The 15,142-nt window shown below is 41.2% G+C and overlaps 1 protein-coding gene across 1 annotated transcript in view; it reads left to right on the top strand.

Annotated features, from left to right (window-relative positions):
* LOC309394224 (hyaluronidase-1-like) overlaps positions 1–14,085 on the top strand; it is a gene marked incomplete at both ends in the record, with an annotated part of 39,471 nt that extends 25,386 nt beyond the window's left edge. The window contains 3 exons of the mRNA XM_081957115.1: positions 6,987–7,937; positions 9,410–9,499; positions 13,753–14,085. Coding sequence (XP_081813241.1) covers positions 6,987–7,937; positions 9,410–9,499; positions 13,753–14,085 — 1,374 coding nt within the window. The remainder of the gene's footprint in view (positions 1–6,986; positions 7,938–9,409; positions 9,500–13,752) is intronic.
* Positions 14,086–15,142: the final 1,057 nt, after the last annotated feature.

Raw genomic sequence — 15,142 nt, forward strand, 5'->3', positions numbered from 1 at the left:
TCCTATCTCATGATTAATGCTGTATCCATGCTATGCTCTGATGTGAAACTTGAGTGTCAGGGTCTGAAAGGACTTCAAATTGATGACCTAAATTAAGGGCGCTGAGAAGATAAATGGTTGCAGTATGCTACTTGTATTGCTATTTTTCTAAGCTCCTGGTACTGCATGCCCCTTTTCTGCCAATGTTCTTCCCCAATTGTTTTCATCACCAAGATTCTATCTATGTTTCAGCAAAGTTCTAAAGATGAGGTTAAACTGAAGTGACTTCATATGAGATGTTTAAGAAAGTTGTGTCTTCTCACACAGTGACTTACATACATGCGAATACAAGTAACATATATTGATAAATTGAAGAATTAATCTATTCTGATGATCTTTGTAAGTAAAATGGAGCACCAGTTTGGGTTGCTCATCAACTTCATGGGGAATGTTTTGAGTGATAGCATCAGAGTAATTTATTTTAGTTAATGTATAGAATAAGATGCCGAAGTTCATTTTTATCTATGTTTCAATACACTAAATATAGAATACATAGATAAAAACTTGGATGGGGTGGGGAAAATCTACAGTTTCATGTGAATCCCTTCTGTGTACAGCTCACCAATGTCTTCAAGAGTGATTGTGTGGGATTTAGTCTAATTCATCCATGTTAATTGCCTTTTTCAATTGTAACTCTTGGTTAGAGGCAGAAAGAAAACCTTGATTTTCATAATGATTGCTATTTTGCTTCAACTATTACATTGCCTAAATCAGTATCCCAAGCCCTTCAAACCATAAGAGAGATTCATCATTTCAGTTCAACAAATGGCATATAGATTTTTGACATGATTCCTTTTGGTTGTGCCAAATAATTTGATACTAAATTCTCAGATTTATTTATTTATTAAATTGATTTGTTGGCCATCAATTATCAAGTGACTCTGCAAAGATAATGCAGGGATAAATTCCAATTCCTAACTACTAGATTATCCAGTTCTGCATTAATCCAGTGCTCAATCTTGTTCTTACCATGTTCCCTGGTATTGGTATAACAATCATTTATCCCATAAAAGTTGGAATTTCTCAATAATTTTAATTAAGTTAATCCATTTTGATTCTCCAACTTGAAAAAAAAAAGCATTAGTTGTGCTAGAGGGGAGATGAGACTAAAACCACATTAAATTGTCCTCTATAAATAGAAACGTCTAATTTCATCTTTTATTTAAGGCAGTTTAAGCCCGTTGCTTTTTCTTGCCCTTCCTATGTTTCAAAGGAGTCTTTACAGCAGTGGTTCCCAAAGTGGGCGCTATCGCCCCCTGGGGGGCGGTGAGATGGCTTATGGGGGCGGTAAGAGGCCAGGGGGGCGGCAGGGGGGCAGTAAGAGGCCAGGGGGCGGCAAAGGAGTGCTGGAGGTGGCCTCCTCTAGTGAGCTATTCAGAACAAGTTTGCTCACTCACCCCCGCCCATCCAGAAGCTGCTCGATCGCTCACTTCCCCCGCCCATCTGCACTATGATAGCCCTGCCCACTCACTGATTGGCTGGCTCACCAATCACCCCGCCCACCTCTAAGAGCCCTATCTAAACCAGTTATCTTTTCTTCTGCTTGGCTTTCTATAGATAGGGCTCTTAGAGGTGGGCGGGACGATTGGTGAGCCAGCCAATCAGTGAGCGCAGGGCTAGCATAGTGCGGACAGGCGGGGGGAGCGAGTGATCAAAGGGAGGCCATTTTGCCTCCCTTCGCTCCCACTTTGTCTTGATGAGGTCGCTGCAGCTGCGGGCGCGGATGGACGGAGGTAGCCAGAGGAAGCCAGGGGGGCGGGCAAGCGAGCGAGCGAGCTGCCTGATCCTCCATTGCTCGCCCGCTCGCCCGCCCAGGCCGCTCTGGCTACCTCCGTCCGTCCGCCCCCGGAAGTTGCAGCAACCTCATCAAGACAAAGTGGGAGGCGAAGGGGCCTCAGTGCCCTGCCTGATCCTCCTTCGCTCGCTTGCTATTTTGCCTGCATGGGGTGACTCGGCGGAAGCTTTTTGCTGGCAGCCAGACCTCCCCTCCCCGGGGTGACAGCACATCCATGATCACCGTCCCAGTAACGCTGTGGCCGCTCGGCCTGCGAAGAGAGGGAGGGAGTAAGAGTGAAGGGTGAGGGAGAGCAGCAGGAGCTCTCTGCAGGGGCTCTGCATCCCCCCCCACCAGAGCCTTCCCAGAGGAGGTGGGGCTGGGGAATGTGGGGCGGGGAGGTGCTGTCTGGGGTGGGACTAGATGACCTCTGGGGGTCCCAACTGGCCCTTCTGACTCTGGAGACCAGAAGCAAGCACACACACACACACACACACACACACACACAAACACACACACACAGAGAGAGCAAAAGTGTCTGGTTTTGAATATAATCCTCCCTAGCGCTTGGGGAAAAAATAAGAGGAACATTTGGATATACATTTTGAATTAACTTGGAAAGAAAATTGCTAAAATCACTTTTAGTTGTGTTCTGCATTAAGAATTCATGCAATAGCATTTCTTGTTGAATTAGCAGAGTAATATTTACAACAGCCAGCTAAGATAGTTTTATCTGTCTTATAATGTGCATGGGTAGAGGGCTTAGGCATAAGTGCAATGTTTGCCTGTGATTATATAATAAATTCACAGCTTATACATTTGAATTAGATGTTATTCAATTCATGTTTAACCTATACTTGATATACTTGTATTCCAGTGGTGGGTTCCTGCTGGATCGCACCGGATCGCGCGCGCTCCCTTTCAGCGCTCCACCTGGCTTGCGCGCTCCCTTTCAGCGCTCCACCTGGCTCTTGCGCTCCCTTCCGGCGCTGAAACCGGAAGTACAGTCTTGCCCCGCCCCTGGCGAAGCAACGACGCCTGCCTGCGCTCCACCAGCTCGGCTGGGAACGGAGATGTTTCCTCAGCGGAGCGGAGCGCCTGAAAAGACTTTTCAGGCGCTCCGCTCCGCTGAGGAAACATCTCCGTTCCCAGCCGAGCTGGTGGAGTGCAGACAGGCGTCGTTGCTTCGCCAGGGCCGGGCAAAACTGTACTTCCGGTTTCAGCGCCGGAAGGGAGCGCGAGAGCCAGGTGGAGCGCTGAAAGGGAGCGCGCAAGCCAGGTGGAGCGCTGAAAGGGAGCGCGCAAGCCAGGTGGAGCGCTGAAAGGGAGCGCGCGCGATCCGGTGCGATCCGGGAGGAACCCACCACTGTTGTATTCAGTACATAAGGTGTTAATTATGTCAATGGAAGAGATAGGAAACTGCATTAGTGATATATATGTCAATGCGTTGATTTGTACTAAAAATGTTTAGTTTAAAGAAGTTATAAGGAATCACAAATATGAGTGTGGAAAATGTAATGTAGTTGTGGATGACCCTTTGCATGAGTTGTATTGGGGAAAATAAGTAAATAAATAAATAAATAAATAATAATAATAATAATAATAATAATAATAATAATAATAATAATAATAAATGATTCCCCAAAGAGGTAAAAGGCTGCATTTTGCTAGAGTTATTCTTCTAAACTGTTGAGGAGGGGGATTGGACTCCATTGTCTATATTTCCCTTTCCATCCCCATGGTTCTTTAGTGAAAATTATAACCCAAGAACATATAGATCTGTTAAAATGTTCCCATTCTCACTTTCCATATTGGGAATCCCTAGGTACCATGCAATAATCTCATCAAATAATTCAAGCAAATGTTGGTGACATTGAGCTGAAGCCAAAGTTCAAGAAATTGTACCAAGAGTTTTAGTTACAGAAAGAAATTTCTGATCGCTATCCTGCACTATGGACAGTGGTTAAGAAGCTCCTTGTTGCATTTCCAACATCATATTTGGTGGAACATGGCTTCAGTGTGGTCTCCAAGCAAAGAAAATGACTCCAGATTACTGAATGTGGTGATTTAAGACTCCTGCTAAGTGACTTAAAACCAGACATTGGGAAACTGGTATCACTTCATCAAGCCCATCCATCACATTAAGAATTTATGAACAGTGAAGTAGTTACTAAATTTTGCTAAGTTTACTAAGTTACTAGTTACTAAGGTTCTTGATAAATGACTATCAGACTTTGAAAACCTGGTATCACTGGATCATGTTCAACAATTTTGTTGAATTAACTAACTACAAAGGTTTTTAAATTGGATTTTGAATAAATGTGCAATTAATTGTTACAGTTTTGAATTTTACTGTTACTATCTTTATTCCTTCATGCAAACCACCCAGTCACATGACTCCCCCAGCCACGCCCATCAAGCCACGCCCACAGAACCAGCCGTAAAAAAAATTGAATTCCACCACTGGGTGGGGGGCACTGAAGATCAGTTTGTAGCACCAAGGGGGCGGTGGACTGAAAAAGTTTGGGAACCACTGCTTTACACTATAGTTTTTTGGTTTGGTTGGCATGTCTTCTCTGAAAACTTTGGCTCTTGCGACTTACAGTAATAGCTAATGACATGGGGCTCTATTTGTGTTGATACAAGAATATATATAGAGAGATGCGGTGGCTAAGATGCTGAGCTTGTTGATCAGAAAGGTAGGCAGTTCGGGAAAGGAGCTGACGTCGCGACGGTATGCCGTGCGATCACGGAGCTCCCAGATCGCAGTCAACACTTTTGCCACTGGATGGTCCAGCTGGACCTAAACTGTCCCGAAGAGACGGTGACAGGGAAGAGTACGTCTTGCTGAACTCAGGGACACTGCAAAGTCCCTGATTGATCCAAGAGAATCTTTTCTTGCTGGCGACATAAGCACAGCCCCAAGCTGCTGAAGTCGGGACAGCTCCACAATGGGAGGAAAGCTGAAAGAGAAAGTGTGTCCATCTGGTGAGGAAATCTTATTTTTATAAAAGAGACTGCCCCCAAAAAATCAAAGCTAAGTTAAACTTGCAAAGAAAAGAAAAATAAGCGGTGAAATTAAGTATTATTGGACAGTGTGTTATCCTTTTTATTTTTTTTCTATGGATGGAAGTTCTGTAAACATTTTCTACTTTTTAAAGTGAAAGTATTGGTTTTTCTTCTTCTATTTCTTTTTTTACCTATAGATTAAATCTTTTCCTTTATTTCTACAATACTGGTTGGGATGGATTTTTTCTTTTTATTTTGTTTCATTTAAGAATTTTGTTTCTTCTAAGCCTGAAACATAAAGAAGATATAAAAGGAATATAAAGAGGGTAGTAATCTTAGAGGGAAAAGAAGTTACACTGCCACTTGGAGGTTGGAGGTTGAGACCAGGAAACATTGCTTTTTCTTTTTTCCCGTTGATCATTTTGACTTTGCATTTCAAAGGCTTCAGCTTGTTTATAGAAAAGAGCATGTGTTGTTTACACAGGTGCTCTTTGGATGCCTATTGGTAGCTAAAAAGAAGTGAAAACAAAGATTTATTTTTAAACTAGAGTGGCAGTGTTTACTAATTGGAAGGATGGCACGACATCAAAAAGAAACCATAACATTACAACAGATTATGTTTGGAATCCAAAAATTATTAGAAACAACAGAGAGAATTGAGAAGAGATGGGAAAATATTGAAAATATAAATTGTAATGTGGTAAAACCTGATGGAAAAATGGAAGATATCCAGCAAATGGAAAAAGTGGAGGCTAGAGTCCTAAAAACCCAAGAGAAAAATGAACAAAGAGGCAAGATAACTGTGGATATTGACAGTGAACTGAGTGTGGTTGGAGATGGAAAGAGTGGAACAAGGAAAGGGAAGATAGATGGAAAGATGCTTTATTCCAGATTTCAAGGTATATAAGAAGAAAAAAGAGAAGAATTGATGGACTTAAGGAGAGAATCTTTGACAAAAACACTACTGATAACTAAAGATAAGCTGATTAAAGATGCTGATGGAGGGTTTCGAGATTTTACAAGACATGTAACAAGCAATAAGTTACGAAGAAAAGTCCAAACAAATTTGATTAAGGAAATAACCAGAAGACTAATTCCACAAATGGCAAAAAAATAGGACTACACTATTACTGGAAAGACACAGGTTGAGATATGAAAATTAATAATAAAACACTAGTTACATTTAGTTAAAATTAGAGCATTATTTGAGAAATGTACTGATAATGGATAAAGTTAGACAAATAATTGATAATGATAACAACGTATACATATGTATTGGTTTGAAAAGAGGAAATTTGGTATAAATTTTAAATGGTGAAAAATGGGGAAAAGTAAGTTAAACTTAGTCAAACTATTGTTAAATAAATGACTGATAATGATAATAATGTAATAATTTGTATTGACGTGATAAAAGAGAAATTGGATATAAATTGTAAACAATGATTAAGAAAAGAGGTCTAGAAATTTTGTTATTAAACATAATTAATTTTTATTTTGAATGTGTTATAAGATATAATGTGGCTGGATGATATTGAAAATAGATAAGGGAATGCCATTACGTGGTTTTGTTTTAAATTTTGAAATGTTTGTTATAAACATTATAAATATATATAAGAAAGGTTGGCAGTTCAGTGGTTCGAATCCCTACTACCGCGTAACGGAGTGAGCTCCCGTTACTTGTCTCGGCTTCTGCCAACCTAGCAGTTCGAAAGCATGTAAAAATGCAAGTAGAAAAATAGGGACCACTTTGGTGAGAAGGTAACAGCACGCTGTGCACCATTGGCATTTAGTCATGCCAACCACATGACCACAGAGACATCTTCGGGCAGTGCTGGCTCTTCGGCTTTGAAACAGAGAGGAGCACCGCCCCCTAGAGTTGGGAGCAGCTAGCACATATGTGCGAGGGAAACCTTTACCTTTGGAAAATTCTATTGCCATTATTTTATTTGAATTAATATATTAATTTTACCTGTGTAATTAATTAGATCAGCATTACATTAAACACCCTTTAAATATGATCATAAATAATTGATTAATTCGACTTTTGTTACCTTTTAATAAATAGTATGAAAATCTACCTATCCACCATATCTACTGCAATTATGAATTGCTGTTTTTTCTTATCATCACTGTACTTTTCCTGTTCTTCTTTCCCTCCGTCAAGGATCTAGCGGCATCAGAAAAACTGCATATTATGTGTCATCTATGGATTAAATGCCTGGCAACTTGGATATTACTGAAGAGATTTAATGGAGTTCACGTCATGCAGGCCAAAGCGCCAATGTATCCTAATGAACCTTTCCTTATATTCTGGAATGCACCTACTACCCAATGTCTGATGCGCTATGGGGTGGATTTAGACCTGAAGATTTTTCACGTTATACCAAATGCCAACGAGTCTTTAAGTGGGTCTGCTGTGACAATATTTTATCCTAACCAGTTGGGGATCTATCCCCATATTGATGACCATGGGCATCTCCACAATGGAATTATACCGCAAAATGAAAGCCTCAGCAAACATCTCAATAAAACAAGATTGGATATCAAACGTATGATCCCATTGAAGGCGTTTCATGGACTTGGAGTCATTGACTGGGAAAACTGGAGACCCCAGTGGGATAGAAACTGGGGTAGTAAAAATGTTTACAGAAACAGATCTATTCAACTTGCTAGACAGTTGCACCCAAGCCTGTCTGAAGCGGCAATCAAGAGATTAGCTAAGGAAGAATATGAAAAAGCTGGGAAGAGTTTCATGAGAGATACACTTTTACTAGCTGAAGAAACGCGACCAGATGGATATTGGGGCTACTATCTGTATCCAGATTGCTATAATTATAATTATAAGAAGCAACCTGATCAATACACAGGCAAATGTCCAAATATTGAAATTTCACGGAACGATCAACTACTTTGGCTATGGAGAGACAGTACTGCCCTTTTCCCTTCTATATATCTTGAAACCATATTGAGATCAAGTGCCAATGCTCTGAAATTTGTCCACCATCGCCTTAAGGAATCAATGCGCATTGCTTCCATGGCTAGGAATGATTATGCCTTGCCTGTTTTTGTATATGCCAGGCCATTTTATGCATATACCTTTGAACCTTTAACAGAGGTAAGGTATTAGAGTGTATGAATCCCAGAATCAAAGTCTATTGACAGCTACACTACATATTTATTAGAACTCCATCTAGTTCATATCCATTAACATGCTTTATTTCTCCTCTTGAACACCAGCATAGGAGAAGTCCAACATGGGTAGATTTGTTGCATGTCAGATTATTCATGTAATCAGGAAACCTGACTGGTTAGAACCTTAATGTTAAAGGATCCTAAGCAGCAGTGAATTGCTACCGGTTCGGACCGATTTGCTGGAACCGGTAGTAAAAAATGCTACCACTTCAGTCAAACTGGTATTTCTGATGATCAGCTGTGATGTGCGATTTACATTAGCTAGAATTGTTGGATTTCCTGCTTTCTAGCTAATCTAAATTCTGTGGCACAGCTGATAGTTGGAAATACTGTGGACTTCCCACCTCCTCGCTGTTCCACTTATCTTTGCAGGCACGCTCAGTAATAGGCTCTGCCCACCTGCAGTTCACGTCATTTTTTACACTTTGCTCATGCGCAGAAGGTCCTGCGCATGCACGGAGGTGGCCCCTACGCTCACATTTGTGAACTGGTAGCCAAGGTAAATTGATTTCACCCCTGATCCTAAGTAAACAGAGTTGGACTATTTTACATCATTATCATGGCCATGAAAAGGAATAGTCAGCAGGTGAAATCCCACATCCCTCAGATGTTCCTTCAGTTGTGTGTATGTATATGTTGACAATTGGAATGTTACCCTATGATCCAAATCTTAGTATGCATACTGTTCAACCCCATTTTCATAATTCAATGCGCTATTTTAGGCTTGAATTATACATTGGCAAGTCTGCTCTTAAATAGTTTATGTCTGTTGCACAGCAGCTGAGCTCTGCCTCTCTTCTCCTCTTTTCCTTCTAGCATGTAACATTTTACTTTATTGGCAACAGCCTCTGTAGCAACCATTTTAAGAGAGTCCCACTACCACATTTCAAAATTACTAATGCACTTACTGGTTCAGGAATCAGATTTTGTTTAATATGGTTTAAGCAAAGAATTATAGGCAGTTTTCTGAACACATCATTGGAATGTAAAGGAATTTTCACCATACTATACTATAAGTCCACACATTTAGCATATTGTAACTCAGGAGTTTCCTAACTTGGCAACTTCCTGGCTGAGGAATTCTGAGAGTTGAAGTGCACAAGTCTAAAAATTGCCAAGTTAGGACAAAGCTGCTCTGATTTAGTAATCTGAAAAAGTCTCATACCTGAGAAACCACAAAATACATTTTTCTACTGGGAGTATGCATCATTGTTGACTTTTAGCCAGACATTTGATAGGGTGAAATTACAGTCTTGTTCTTAAACTGTTTTTAGCATAAATACTGCTGTCCCCCAAAAAATAAGAGATAGGGGAAATGGCTGCCAATATTTAATTGTTTATTATCAGTGTATGGTGCTCTATTAAAATATCCCCATTCGTTGCTTTACTTTTCAGGAAGACTTGGTGACTACAATTGGTGAAACAGCAGCCATGGGGGCAGCAGGAATGATCTTTTGGGGAAGCATGCAATATGCCAGTACTGTTGTAAGTTAGTGTGGGTGAACAAAATGCCCATAAGCCATATTCATTAGAATTCTTGAGACCCCCTCCCTTTCTGCCCTTTATTGGTAATGAATGGACATCTGGATAACATGTTACTTGTGACACCAGTCCTAAGCCCTCATCATTTCTCTCTGATCAATCAGTTGAATAAAAAGGCTAAATTTTCTGCCATCCCTCCAAAAAAGTATTCTCAGAGATAAGAGTAATAAACAGGAATAGTCTGTAGTATTTGGAGGAAGGAAAAAGAAGAGTGCTTAAGGTCACTCTTTTAACTTATTCAAGAGCACTAGTTTCCCTGTGCTATTAGTAGTGAAAGACCAATACTCTGCAGTAGAAAAGGCATCAAAGTTATTGCCTGTAGTATTATTTTTATGATGAGAATGTCTCTATGGCTATTCACACACCAGTCTATGTATTGGTAAGACTGCAGGGTGAGGTTATGTCAGTGGTGGGTTGCCAATTTTTTTACTGCCAGTTCAGGCGTGCTCCTGCATGCGCTCCCATGTGCGTGCGACACTTCTGCGAATGCACAGTACTGTCCAGGCGGGTGGGTAGAGCCTCCCGCCACTGCTACTACCGGTTCAGCCGATCCAGGCTGAACCGGGAGCAACCCACCTCTGGGTTATGTGCATTTGTCATAATATGTGCTTAATTTTAATGTTGTTTTTTATTTTCATCAGCATTGTATAGATTTTATGTAATTGGTTTTATGAGTTTTGATGCCTCCTCTATGTAAATGTCTATTTATATGTATATGTATATGGCTCTTTTTAACTTTGATTGTACACCGCCTCGAGTCCCTTCGGGGAGAGGGAGCGGTTTATAAATTTAATAAAATCAAAAATCAAAATCAAAATTAATTAATAATAGATTCAAGGTATTGGTTATGACCTATAAAACCCTACATGGCATGGGAACCATCTTCAACCTGCCCCTCCACCCCCTCAATTCCAACTAGTGGGGTTTATGAAGAGAGAGTCCTCTGCTATGGCCTCCATCCTGTGGAATATTCTGCCCTCGGAGGTGAGGGAGCCCCCCTCACCTCCTGACCTTCCAAATAGGAGTTAAAACATGTGTGTGTAACCTCATGGGGGAGACCAGAGGAACATGCAGCTGTGGGACTGGTTGGTGCCCCGAGATCCTTCCTTTCACCTTTTAAAAAGGGTTTGAACTTCTTTGTTTCCTTTTAAATTTTTATTTTTATATGCTGTTTTTATATTTAAGCATTTTATCATACACTATCCAGAATTCTTCTCTGAGGGAGATGGGTGATTCAAAAATGTGATAAATAAATAAATATGCATGCATGTATGTGTATGTGTATGAATTTAATGACATGTTTATTTGAAGAAGGGGTGTAGGGTTTCCTGCCGAGGCAGGGGGTTGGACTAGAAGACCTCCAAGGTCCCTTCCAACTCTGTTATTCTATGAATATGTGCTTCTGCACACATCTGTAGCATGATTGTAGCTTTCTACAATCTTTAGCCCACAGAAATAGATGCGGCTTTCTGGATACAAAAGCTATTTAAATGGCATTAATGAAAGTTAAAGAAAGTTGCAATAAATCCAATTTCAAATAAAGATATAATTAAATGGCGATGGAACTCTTGGTAGCTATATCGTATTATATGAATAGAAATGTGAGATTAGAAATGAAATCATTCTCTCTGATATTTAAAAATGTGAATTTTTTAATTTCCTTATTCATATTATTACTGAAGACTATGATAGTGCATGTATGAATCACGTAAGAGTCTGAAGCCATAAATCAGGAATGGGTAATCTTAACCCATGGGTGGTAGAGGGTTTTTCAGACCCTTTTCTGTTTCCTACAGCCTTATGTGAGTACATGGCTAAAATTTAAGGTAATGTTAAAATCTTTTGTGGGTAAGAGAAAAAGCAAAACAGATGCTTTAAGACTTGCAGAGACTCAGAACATTCATAAAACCATTGAAAAATTGGGTCGATCTTTTTCATTTGGGTAGATTAACAGATTAATAAGTGGAGGGGCACCGGAAAAGAGGAGAATGGGAGAAATAGAACTATCCTGAAATTGGGTGCCTGAAATAGTGTCAGATCACTGTCCCCAGAAGCTTCTAGTCTCATGCAAAATGTTTGCAACCTGACAGGATGCTTTGAGGCAGCAAAATCGCGCTGCCTCAAAGTGTCCCATCAACTTGCAAATGTTTTATGTGGAGACTGGAAGCTTCTGGAGACCATGATCTTGCATGGCAGAGAGGCTGGAGAGGAGACAGCTAGCTAGATCTTCGCAAGGAGCAGCAGAATGGAGGGGGGAAGCAATTGTGGGAAGCATGAAGTATCTCAGTGGGTTGGGGTGAGACCTTGAGTGGTCTTAAGCAGGTGGCCTGTTCCATCACTAGCCACACACCTCCACGGCCACTTAACGACCTGCACATTCTATTAGTGAATGCATGGGAGAAAGCAGGGCGGTTTCAAGTTCATTTTACGTGATTCACTCCAACGAATCCTTGGGTTATGAATGTAATTGGCAGGCATTCCATTCCATTTGTAACTTGAGGACTACCGGTAATTCCTACATTGTTGACCTGTATATATCTCCAAACCAAATGTAAAAAATACATGCCTATCACAAGCTAGATGTTGTAATAGGTTTGCTACTAAGAATTGCAAGAACTTCTGTAAGCAGTTTTCAACTTACAACCATTCATTTAGTGACTGTTTGAAATTACAACAGGGTTATAATTTGACTTATAATTGATCTTCAGACTAATGACAGTATACCCACGGTGATGTGATTAAAATGTGGGCACTTGGCAACATGCATATATTTACAATGGTTGTGGCATCTCTGGGTTAAGTGATCACCCTTTGTTGCCTTCCTACCTGACTTCGGATGAGCAAAGTCAACGGGGAAGGCAGGTTTGCTTAATGATCATGTGATTCACTTAACAACTCCAGTGATTTGCTTAAACATAGCAACAAAAATCATACATTTGGGCATGAATCACTTAATAACCATGGAAACTCTGATCCCAGTTGTGGCTGTAAATTGAGGACTACTTCTATATAGTTACTGTCTGACTGTATTTAGGAATTAAAGCCTAGAAGGGAAAGATTAACATCTAAGATTTTTTTTTTGCAACATATGGGTATGGATGAAAAATGTGCAATCCATGGATTCCATGCATCCATATTGCAATATTATGTAATCTGTGTTCATGTCACTGAAATTTAATGGCATCTAATAGAAATTGAAATTAATTTGCCAAACCTATGTAAATCAAAACATACTCAGTCCTACCAATAAAACTCCCAAATTCCCCAGGATGCTCAAAACCAGTTATCATTCTACTAAAGTCATTGCCTTATAGGTGGCTTCCTACAGTTTAGTGCAGGGTTGTCAAATTCAAGGCCCATGGGCTGGATCCGGCCCGCAAGGTTCTAAGATCTGGCCTGCAGGCCTGCCCTGGAAACAACTGGCCCGCAATGCCTCTGCCAGCAAAAATGGCACTTGGGAGAGCAATGACGGCCCTCCTGGGCTCCATTTTCAGCCGCAACAGCCTCCTATAGCCCTCTGCCAGTGAAAATGGAGCTTGGGAGAGCCTCTTGAGCTCTGTTTTCACTAGCAGAGGGCTGGCTGAGGCTGTCGCGGCTGAAAATGCCCCGAGGTCAAACACAACCCTGATGCGGCCCTCAATCAAATCGAGTTTGACATCCTGGTTTAGTGGCTACAGAAACAAATATAAATCCCAGGCTGCAGAATGTTTACAGTTCTGCTACCTGCAATCATTTTCTGCCTATGTATTTCTGCTTATAAATTTATATCCCAACAAGTTATCAAATTTTGCCATTTCCTCTTTTTTGTCGAACTTTGAACGAAAGGAGAAAGGAGTCAGTTCCCTTGGAGATAAATGGGGTGGGTGGAATGGATCTTCACTGGGACTACCAGAATCCAGCCACAGACGTTTTCTGTTTTTCAAACTTTGCTTTTCCAATACTTCATTCCAAGGGGGTTAGAGTTTAATAATAGCAAAGTAAGTTTAACTTTTCAGGATTGTTATGAATATGACAGAATGTTTTTTTTGGTTTTTTTGATCTTTCAAATAATTATCAATGGAAGTCTTAAGCTACGAAGTATGCCCAATTCTCTGGATATAAGTTCCAGTGAATGCAATTAGACTAATTCCCGAGTAGATACATTTTATATTCTATAGTAATGCAAAAATAAATGATCATTCTTTGTTTTATTTTAGGATTCCTGTCAGAAAGTGAAAGACTACATGAATGGTCCATTCGGACATTATATCATTAATGTGACTACTGCAGCCAAGATTTGCAGCCATGTCCTTTGCAAGAAAAAAGGAAGATGTGTTCGTAAACATAGTGATTCAAATGCCTTTTTGCACTTGTTTCCTGAAAGTTTTAGGATCTTGGTGCAAGCCAATTCAACCGACAAAGAAGTGATTGTGAAAGGAAAACTGGAATTGGAGAATTTGCGGTACCTAAGAAGTGAATTTATGTGTCAGTGTTACCAAGGCTGGAAAGGACTATATTGTGAAGAGCATTCTATAAAAGAAGAAAATTAAATATCAGGAAATTAAATGCATTGAAGAGTCTTTTATTTATTCCCAAGCAAAACAAAATTGTCACACAGATCACAAGACAAAGAAATCCAATTTTGATTTGAGGGCAATTCTATTAGATCTTCTGAAAACGTACGAATAGGTACAACTAATGGTGGGATTCAAATATTTTTACCACCGGTTCTGTGGGTGTGGCTTTGTGGGTGTGGTGTGGCTTTGTGGCATGACTTTGTGGGTATGGCAGGGGAAGGATACTGCAAAATCCCCATTCTTTCCCCACTCTTGGGAGAAGGTTACTACAAAATCCCCATTACCTCCCCAACCCACTAACCTGTTTTCCAGCTCTATTCTCCTGTTCAGGGCAACAAAAGAAGATCAGTTGAAATGCTTGGAGACAGCAAGGGCGGGGCCAGCCTATTTGCTGGCTCTCCGAACTATAAGTTTCTACTACAGGTTCTCCAGAACCTGTCAGAACCGGCTGAATACCACCGCTGGTACAACTTTTAAGTTTCTAAGAAAAATAAGTTATTTGATCCATTTTGAAATGATTTTAAAATTGGTTTGGTGAGGCGGGTGGAGTTGCGGTTCTCAGTCGAAGCTGCGGGTGGCCGAGGCTCCGACAAGAGCGAGGCGTGCACGCCAGGGCTGGAAGGTAGCCCGCAGCTACCCCCTCCTCTCCTCCCTGTCGCTCTCGGCTGGAGCCAACCTCGCCGGCCCTTCCAGAGCCGGAGCGGGGAGGAGCGAAGAAAAAGGGGCAGAAGTGCAAACAAGAGCTTGGGGCGACAAGGGCTTCACCGCGGACTTTTCCTTCTTGCGTGCACATGCGCGATCGGTGGAAAAGAGCGCTAGGTAGCTGAAAAAGACAGCTGGGTAGATGCGTGTTTGTGTGCCTTTGTCCTCCGGCAGTGCCGACATTTCTGCCTCCGCCCTCCGCAGCTCCCAGGTGCACCCGGACGGAGGTAGCCAGAATGGCACCGAGGCAGTCCGGCCGGACGAAAGAGCGAGCGTGCCCGGGAGCTGTGGAGGGCGGAGGCAGAAATGTCGGCGCTGCCAGAGGGCA

Source organism: Natrix helvetica (assembly GCF_964273705.1).
Source record: "Natrix helvetica genome assembly, chromosome: 6".
In the NCBI taxonomy this organism is placed as follows: Eukaryota; Metazoa; Chordata; class Lepidosauria; order Squamata; family Natricidae; genus Natrix; species Natrix helvetica.